Below are 9,888 nucleotides of genomic sequence, written 5' to 3'. Positions count from 1 at the left end.
CTATTCTTGGTCTGGCATGAAAACATATTTACACTTACACAACAGAAGAATCAAGAACAATCTACCTTTTGATGCTTAAAGCATATGCCATATAGGCCTAAAACTAGATAGAACTTGAATGGGGTCATTTCGGGATCCTATTGCCCAATTGTCCTTTTTTTACCTTCGTAACCTCAAACAACTATTTAGTTTATTGACTTAACACAGAACAAAGATTCTGTTCTGATAGGCTACTGCTGCTTCAGAGTACAAATATCATTTCAATAACAACAGCAAAAAAAACACTTGTAATTTTGGATGGTCGGATTGATGACACATTTTTAAGTAAATAAATATAAGTTTGTAGAGAGCCATTAAATAGGTGTAAAATACCCCGCAAGCGCACAAATAGGATAGGCCCAATATATGATATTAACGTTGTAGAGTCAACGGCATGTGGTACATTAATCCATTTTTTGTAACGCGTGAGTTTCCTATAATTCATTAAACATTTGTCTTTTGCTGCAGTATGCAGGTAAACACAAGCTCCAGACTGCGAGACAGACAGACTCCCCCGCACAGTTTCCGTGACATGCCCAATTCGAGTCTGGGTGACGTATCTCATTAAGTCGTGCTGTGACGTTACTGGACTGTTGGTGTTTCTAGCTGCATCTTGTTGACGGTCGACTAGGCTTTTCAGAACGGAGGAGAACCGATAGAGAGGAGCCGATACGACCTCGTTCAGGCAAGTGTTAATACATTTTTGTTCGTCTTTTATCCATTGTACTGTAATGATAACACTTGGCTTTTTCATGTTTACGTGTTGGGTTATTTAAAGGTTTTAGCTTGTTCTACCGAAAGAAAGGCACACTATAAGGATTTAACAGCCTAATACTACTAGCGCTCGCTCGCGCTATGCTAGCCTGGTGTTGGTGGCTAAGCTAACAAGCTGCTAGGGAATCTACGATAGCTGCTCAGTTTCCCGACAGTGGAATCCTCTAGCTAGCTAACGGTGCAGGCAATCTTTCGTTATAATGTCATTTATCATGCTAGTATGTTTGAACCTGTCTGTGTATTACATGAATTACTATATAATGATATTATTACGTTCGAAAAATAAATTTTCTAGATCATTTTAAAGGGACGGTTGGTCGAAAAAGACACACCGTCTACTGAAGCTGTGTTTCGGCAAGAGCCATCGAGTACTGTACTGTAACGTTTTTTGGAAGTCTCACATCCTCGGCTGAACCTAGTTAGTTGGCTAACGCTAGGCTGCTTATACATTGGTGATTTAGCCAATATGTAATTTACCGACATTTGAATATTTTAGTGAGCTATCTGTTGTTGACTAGTCCGGGTTTCCTTCACCCAGTTCCAGACGGTAGACAGTGAATGTCATTATCAGTGCTGTCTGCATACCTTTGCCATCGTGGCGAGCCAGCGCCGGAGGCGAAGTACAGTTTGCACTTGCAGACGCAACGCAAGGAGGGATAGTAGAGTGCGAGGTGGGCTTGATGTTCCGTGGAGCAAGTCGTTATGTCCTTGCTAGTTTCGTAGTAGAGAGAAAAAAATACACGGCATCAACGGGAGCAGTTCTGTTCTCTATTAACATTAATATACATGAGGTCGAATACCATTGGCATTTTGTGGGGGTAAGCGATGCTCAAGACTGGAATCACAGCGTTTAAGCTCTCTACAAACCACCGTCATTATTGGAAATGTATCATTTAACGGCACTGACACTGATGTCGCGAAGCCGATGGAAATCTATTTTACTATCCCCAGGTCATCTATCAACAGCTTTTGTGGGTTATGTTTTGTAATATGTGTTGGGTAAAGCTTGGATAGTCAAAGCAGCTAGTACAGAAACCAGTTGAGATGCTAGCGACACCGTCCAAAGACTGAATGCGTCGTAACCATTCGACAGCCGAAATAGCTTATTTCATGTCCACTCTGGTCGCATTTTGATGAGAATACACCAAAGCTAAAATATCCAGTTTTAGCTCAAAATGTTAACAGACGAAGTAGATAATTATCCATTATATGCATATCTATAACGTTACAATAGCTATTGCCGTTTAGATTACATTCTAGTATTCTGTAAAAGATTGAATACCAAAATTGATGCCGAAGTCAGCAAAATCCCGTGGCTAAGGGGAAACACTACGTTGCTTTGCGTTTCGGTAACAATTGAATGAGGTGAATGAATGGTCTTTTATCAATTGTTTTCCACGTAGTTGATGGGGTCAGCGTGGGGTAAGTAGACCTTGAGCATGATAGTAGCACAACGGTAGGGAATGGGTACTGTAGTTTAGTAAACCATGAGATCTGTTCATTTTATTTTACTGTGCAGCGATATTGACTTGATCTTTGTTGAGTTTATTCTTCTGGGCCGCTCATATTTTACTCGCTAAAACCAACACCTCGTTTTGGTAATTGTACTTCACTGCCATTGAAGAAACGATATGCAAATTTCTGTTGTTTTATTACAATTACTGAATAGTCCTGTTTGTGTGAAGTAAGGTAATAGCCATTTGGCCCGATGGTCCATGCCAACAGTCATACAACCCCCAGCCAGGACAAGGAAAGGGGCCATAAAAAATTTAAGCTCCTTATGGTTATTTCAGTATATGTAAAAGTGTTACATTTGCTACAGTAGTTTTTCAGAATGAGCATTTGTGAACACGGTTTGAATTCTTTAGGATGTTATTTATTCTTTTATGTCCATGTCTAAAAAAAAAAAAAAAAAAAAAAAAATCTTCTACTCTCTGCCCTCAGGAAGGAGACTAAAATCACAGAAAACTTCAATCATCATCACCATGCATGTGTCTGAATGCCAGAAGATTTGTAACATCTGAAAAGAGGAAAAAGAAGAGAACGCATACTCATTCATCCCGGCTCACCATAGAGAAAACAAGACCATAAATCTGTGCTTAGACATGGCCAGTACTCAGACAAGTCTGAAAACCCCGTTCAAAGACTTGACCTCTTTCAAGGGCAGCATGAAGCGTCTGTACAGGGAGCGACTGGAAGACGCACCCATAAAAAAACGGGTGATGGCTGAAATCAATTTGAAGAGGCGCAGCCTGGACTCCCTCCCCAGAACCCCCAAGGTGAAGAGGGAGCACGTGGAGGAGCTCCAGCGTGACTCGGACATGGACGTGGAAGGCAGGGCAGAACTGCATATGTTAGGCTCGGCCAAACCACTGGACCTGAGCCCCGGGCTCAAACACACCCTGGCCCAGTTCACCCTCAGCAGTCAGAGCTCTCTGGGGGGTCCGGCTGCCTTCTCGGCACGCACCGGCCCAGAGTCCTCCTCCTCCCCCACAGGCATGGCCCCTCTGCCCTCTCCCCCGATCCTGGGGGGCGGCCCCCTGCTGGTGCCCTGCGACAGCTCCACGGAGCTCACCCACTCCCTCCTGGAGGGAGAGTCCATCTCCTGCTTTGCCGTAGGGGGGGAAAAACGACTGTGCCTGCCCCAGGTCCTTAACTCAGTGCTGCGCGACTTCTCGCTGCAGCAGATCAACGCAGTTTGCGACGAGCTCTACGTCTACTGCTCGCGCTGCGACGCGGAGCAGCTGCACATCCTCAAGGTGCTCGGCATCCTGCCCTTCAACGCCCCGTCCTGCGGCCTCATCACCCTGACGGACGCCCAGAGGCTCTGCAACGCCCTGCTGCGCCCGGGGGGCACCCTCCCCGCCGACGCCTCCGGCAAGCTCCCGGTTCAGGGCCTGCTGAAGGAGAGCGAGGCCAGCTTCCAGGTGGAGCACCAGTGCCTGGGGAAGTGCCAGGGTCTGTTCGTGCCCCAGTTTTACGCCCAGCCCGAGGCGCCTTGCATCCAGTGCGTGGAGTGCCAGCTGCTCTTCTCGCCACAGAAGTTTGTCATGCACTCTCACAAGTCGCCCGACAAAAGGACCTGCCACTGGGGCTTCGATTCGGCCAAGTGGCCCTGCTACCTGCTGCTGGGGAAGAAGTACCTGGGCTCGGCCGAGGAACCCATGCTCAGGCGGCTGCTGGAGGAGATGAAGGAGAAGTTCCACTACCAGCTCAAGAGGTCGCTAGACAAAGTAAGCACTTCTTAACCTTTTGTTCTTCTCAGTGCCTCTTTTCATGCCTGTCTTTGATTTCTTTTAATACCAGCAGATGCCTGTCCTTAATGCTAGCCTACTTGTTCCATGTGTTTGATCTGCTTGCCTGCGGAGGAATTAAACATTGGACCTTGTTTACTAAGAATAGCATATAGGTGCTCCAAGCTGGGGGTTCTAATGAGGTTATCGCTTCTGGTGTAATGGTCTTAGGTAGAACCACATCCCCTTGTGTGAAGACTATGGCGTTGTCTTAAGCTAGTGTTGACCTGTAGAGCGTGTTAGCAGGGCCGGGGACAGGTGACATGCGTCTGGCCCCGCCTGGCCAGGCCTGCTGGGTGAAGGCTTGACCAGCTGTCCCCGGCAGCAAACAGAGCCAGAGGGGAAGTGTATCATTTGTCCCTCAGGTCATCAGGGGGTCACTCTAGAATGTGACGGAACAAAAGGCAGAAACAACCCGCACTCTCACTTTAGCGCTGCTACCGTTGTCACTTCTTCAGTGAGCACTATCTGAATGGCTTTTTATGGCTTCGATCGTCCCATGTTTTTACAGTTTTTTTTTTTTTTTTTCTCTCTTTCTACACTGAATGGACCACACCAGCAATAACTTGCATGGAGAATGCCCACATTGTATCACTCGTAGTTTCCATTAAAGACCAGAACCTCATGGAGTGTTTTTCTAAATAGGGGGTTTTGCAGCTTTCCCCCCCCCCTTCTCTTTATTTCCACCATTTGAATAAGAAAAAAGAAGAAAAAAAAAGATGTTAGTGCACAGGTCGCAAAGCCCCTATTGAAAACCCACTCCAGTTGAAAAAAAGCTCTAGATTGTTTCCACCTCCATTGACTGGTCCTTGTCTCATGACCCCTCTTGACCAAACTGGATTTCTTTTGTTTTGTTGTGGTTCATGACCAGCTGTGTGTGTGTGTTTACGTCCGTGCGTGCTCGAGAGAGAACAGTTGAGAACCTCCCCCTGCCCCCCTCCGCTGAGCTTGTGTGTTCAGAGTTGCTTGTTCACAGTAGCCGTGGCCCAGCAGGGTGTGGGTTAAGTGTGTGACTGCGGAGCAGACAAACGTTGGCACTTTTTATTTATAGTGTGTACAGGTGGGAGAGCGTGCTACGATAATCTGCCTTTTACATTGTGTTTTGTTTGTGTCTCTAAGCAAGGGAGAAGCCCCGGTGCGCGTGTGTGTGTGTGTGTGTGTGTGTGTGTGTGTGTGTGTGTGTGTGTGTGTGTGTGTGTGTGTGTGTGTGTGCGCCGGAAATACTGTCTGGTGTCTCGTCTAGCGCCCAAACCACATTCCTGCCCCTCCTCCTCCTTCCCCCCGGCTTGACTGAATGCACCAGTCAGAGAGCTGGGGACACACAGACCTGCGGCCACTCAGACAGACCAACCTTACACACACACATACATTCACACACTCTGTAAACTGTTAGGGTTAGTAAGGTACACTCACAGCTCTCTCTCTTTCTGTCTCTCTCTCTCCTCCCCCTCTCTCTCTTTCTGTCTGTCTTTCCTTCTCCCCCCCCACCCCTCTCTTTCTCTCTCTCAGTCTGTCTCTCTCTCTCTTGCTGTTAACAGAGTGCCAGTGACACATCTCTGCCTAGGCTTGTCTCACACCTCTAGGGCCTTCTGGAGCATTTGTGTCACTACAGTTTCAGGTGATGTTTTCCCCCTGCCAGGGGAGTTTTCTGCTGTTATTGCCACAGTGTCTACTGTGATTTTTTTTTTTTTTCAACGAGACATTTATAGACCTACAATTCATCCACGGAACTGCTAAAGCTTGTCCAGAGCAATCCTCGATAAACACATCCCAAATTCTTAAAAAACGCTTTGTGGTTCTGGGGTCCAGGAAGCAGGTGATGTTGGCGCCGAGCTTCTTTGGAAGAAGTTCCTCTAGAGAGGTTCTCCGAGCGTGTGAAAGGCCATGCTGGGAGAACCAGCTGACCCGACTCAGCTGTTCCGCTCCTCTCAGGACACTCTGGGGTTCCCTCCCCACCCCCCCTGCCCCCCCTCCTCCTTTGTGTGTGTGTGTGTGTGTGCGGGCGTCTGTGAGCATTTGAAAACGGGAGGTGGGGGGGGGCGGGGAGGTACAGACAGACAAGCCTCTTGGCAGGCCCTGACCGCCTCTCACCCTGAACATCCTCCAGATTCTGCCCGCCACCCGGCGCGGGACAGGAGAGCTGATGCGCGGCGCGGTACAGGAGAGTGACTCATACTTTCCACATCCGTGTGGATGTTAGTGAAAGGTCGTCAGGGGAAACGAGGGGAAACTAGCCTGGGAGAGTGCATGCCTTTGGAGAGATGGACCGCCCGGCATGTTGTTTTAACCCCTAACTTCAGACCCCCCATACCTGCAGCACTAGCCCCTGTGTACACACACACACACACACACTGTGTCAATGTGCACATTGAAACCCAGTTCAAGGTTTTCCAGAGAGGGGTAGCTAGGGACATTGGGGCGTGGAGGAATAGAGAGCCCTCTGGACAACCCCCCCACCCCCCTTCCCCAGCAAGCTCCCCAGACTGGTCCTATTTCCTGTTGGGAGTGTTCGGTCTGAGAGGAGCAGTTGAAAGCCCTGGTCTCTTAAGTGGCCCTTTTGTCCCGTCAGGAGACTTGAGAGCCTGTACCTAGCCGTACGGAGACCTGCAGAGGAAACAGGACGCTAGCCAGACAAGACTCCGCCAATGACAACAGAGAATCGACAGCTCCTTTCAGGAATACGTTTGGCGTCGGATGAAACAATGACTTCATCTGGCCCTGAAGTGATGACGGGTGTCTGTACTTCCCTCGCAGACTGATAGCGTGGCGTCATCCTCGGGACAATGACTTCTCCCACCTGATTACATGAAATAGAAACTTCCCAGACTATGTTGATCTGTTGCGAAATAGTATTAGCTTCAAGTACAAAACGTCCCGGGCACATGTTTCTATCTGTCATAAAATCCTTTGAACACTATAAATAATAACCCTGTCAATAGCAAACCAAATGGGTCAAGGGCGTATTAAAATCTTCCGTTTTAATTGGTCTGAGTCTTGGAGGAAGCCACGATTAGCTCAAGTTGTTAACTGGTGTAAGACTTGAGCCGTGTTGCCCAATGGTTAGCTGTCTGTGTGTGGTTGTCAGCTAAATGCAGCTTTGCAGCCTCTTGGCCCAGTGTCAGCTGAGTGGTGTCAGTGCAGACAGAGCAGTTTGACTGTCTGTGTGTCTGTCTGCCTGTCTGCCAGTCTGTCTGTGTGCCTGTTTGTCTGTCTGTCAGTGTTCCTGTTTGTCTGTGTGCCAGTCTGTCTGTGTGCCTGTTTGTCTGTGTGCCTGTTTGTCTGCGTGCCTGTTTGTCTGTGTGCCTGTTTGTCTGTGTGCAAGTCTGTCTGTGTGCCTGTTTGTCTGTCTGTCTCTTCACGTCCCAGACAGCGGCTGCGGTACAGAGTGCAGACATCTGGCCTCTTCGGGTTGCTCTTAGCTATTTGGAAACCAGTGACTTCATAACCACCACTGCAGCTGTGGCTCTCAATCTTGTCTCTGTCTCTGTCTCTGTCTCTGTCTCTGTCTCTCTCTCTCTCTCTCTGTCTCTCTCTGTCTCTCTCTGTCTGTCTGGCTGTCTGTCTGTCTGCCTCTCTCCCTCCTTCTCTCTCATATCGTCTTTTGCCGTTTCTTTCTGGATTTTCTTTCTTCAGTTCCCCTCTTCTTGATGTTATCTCTGTCCAGCCATCGACATCCTCTCACTCTCTTTCATTGGTCTCATCCTCTCTTTCCGTTTCTCTCACTGCCACTTACGTCTCGCCTTCATCGCACACATCTAATTCCCACCAGTCATGTCACCATATAATCTCACACCATCTCCAGGCTCTTAGGCTGCTCAGACCAATCCAGACAGCGACCAGTGCCCAAGTGTGGTTTTAAACAGTCAATAGAACCTGGGCCCCAATTAGTGGACAGTAACAAAATAAGAAGCCAAATGAGCCGATAAGTCGATTGTTACATAAGCAAAAGACCACTGTGTGTGTGTCTGGGAGGTGGACTGTAGAGAGGCCGGCAGAGTGTATTGATCTGGTCTGCAGCCTTGATGGATGGGCGAGTCGCTGCTGTGACACAACAAGAGAGAGGGAGGGAGGGAGAAGGCAGGCTTGGCCACAGGGCAACAGTCAGACGATAGAGAGAGGAAAGGGGAGTGAGAGAGAGGGCAGGCAGGCAGGCACGGTCAGGGCTACAGTCAGACGATAGAGAGAGAGAGGAGGAAGAGGGGGGAGGGAGAAAGAGAGAGGTAGAACAAGAGAGGACTGGCTCCTCGGTCACAGGGCTACAGTCAGATGAGAGACAGAAAAAGAGAGAGCGAGAGAGGGGCACGGTCAGGGCTACAGTCAGATGAGAGACAGAAAAAGAGAGAGAGAGGGGCACGGTCAGGGCTACAGTCAGATGAGAGACAGAAAAAGAGAGAGAGCGAGAGAGGGGCACGGTCAGGGCTACAGTCAGATGAGAGACAGAAAAAGAGAGAGAGAGAGAGGGGCACGGTCAGGGCTACAGTCAGATGAGAGACAGAAAAAGAGAGAGAGAGAGAGAGAGAGAGGGGCACGGTCAGGGCTACAGTCAGATGAGAGAGAGGCAGAGCCTGTTACGTAAAGCACCGTCTGTGCTCAGACATGTGCTCCTAGCCGAACCCTCCCCCCGCTGCCTTCACTCCCCTCTCATTACTCAAACTGCCATCCAGCCAGCCGACCAGCCGGGCCAGACACACAGACACCCAGACAGACGGACTCAAAGCAACTGCGGTCAGGAACACAGGGGCCCCAGGGGAGAGGTTGAGCTGGGGGGGGGGAGAGAGGAGAGGACGGTTCGGCTTAGGACAGCTGCCTCCTGCTGTAGTCATGGTCAGCTTCCCTCTACCCTCTCTCTCTCTCTCTCCCCTCTTTCTTTTCCCTTTGCTGTTCTGCTCTCTGCACTAGCCAGGCTTCTACACGCAAATGCCGCATACAACGGTTTGTTGTGTGTTTGACCAGGCCTTGGCTCCCTTTACCTCACAAGACCTCAACTGAATGAAACATGGGGTCTGGATCAGCCCTCCTGCTTGGCCAATCACGCGCCAGCAAATGTTTGGCCTTTCTGTCTCTCCCTGCCTCTTTATTTCTTTTGTTGTCTGTTTGTGCGAAACCCTCAAACGCAAACACGTTACCAGAAAAAATATATATAAATTACAAACAACTCCAGGCATAGATTTAGTCCAGCATGTTTGTACAACCAAAGATTGAAGAAGACTTCGTAGCAGTTCCTGCAGGGAGGTTTTATCCTCTTTACAGTCCTGGCTTGTGCTCCAGGCTGTTGTGGAGGGGCCTGAGGGGGTCTGGTGGGTGGGAGGGGCCAGAGGGGGCCCTGGTGAGTGGGAGGGGCCAGAGAGGCCCTGGTGAGTGGGAGGGGCCAGAGGGGCCCCTGCTGAGTGGGAGGGGCTGAGCGCTGTCTGGAGGGGCCTCACTGGTATGTCTCAGGTCAGATCAAGTTTAGTGGTAAAGCCTTTACTGCTAAAATCAAAGGTCATTTATATTGATTCACTTGCTCTTCACGTGAACCTGGACCCCGATCAAGCAAATCTTTCTAGTTTAGAAAACCAATAAGGGAAAAGACGAAGAAAAAAAAGAAAGTATATTAAAAAAAATGTGTCATTAGTTTCTCTAGTTTTTGTCTAATGATTTGAAACCGAGTTAGCACTGGTCTGTGCTGCATCGCCATGCCAACCCAGGCCTTCTGTGTCCCAGTTAGAGACACTGCCTGGGTGAAGGGTGAACACCACGACCTTGGGCACCCGTCACGCACAGTCACCGTAGCAGTCACCGT

At 49.1% G+C, this 9,888-nt stretch overlaps 1 protein-coding gene across 1 annotated transcript in view; it reads left to right on the top strand.

Annotated features, from left to right (window-relative positions):
• Nucleotides 1-2,759: 2,759 nt before the first annotated feature.
• skila (SKI-like proto-oncogene a) overlaps nucleotides 2,760-9,888 on the top strand; it is a 27,283-nt gene continuing 20,154 nt past the window's right edge. Inside the window, exon 1 of the mRNA XM_047028503.1 lies at nucleotides 2,760-4,046. Coding sequence (XP_046884459.1) covers nucleotides 2,919-4,046 — 1,128 coding nt within the window. The 5' untranslated portion in view covers nucleotides 2,760-2,918. The remainder of the gene's footprint in view (nucleotides 4,047-9,888) is intronic.

The sequence above is a fragment of the Hypomesus transpacificus genome, chromosome 10 (genome assembly GCF_021917145.1).
Source record: "Hypomesus transpacificus isolate Combined female chromosome 10, fHypTra1, whole genome shotgun sequence".
Lineage (NCBI taxonomy): Eukaryota > Metazoa > Chordata > Actinopteri > Osmeriformes > Osmeridae > Hypomesus > Hypomesus transpacificus.
This window is presented reverse-complemented; position numbering and strand designations above follow the sequence as displayed.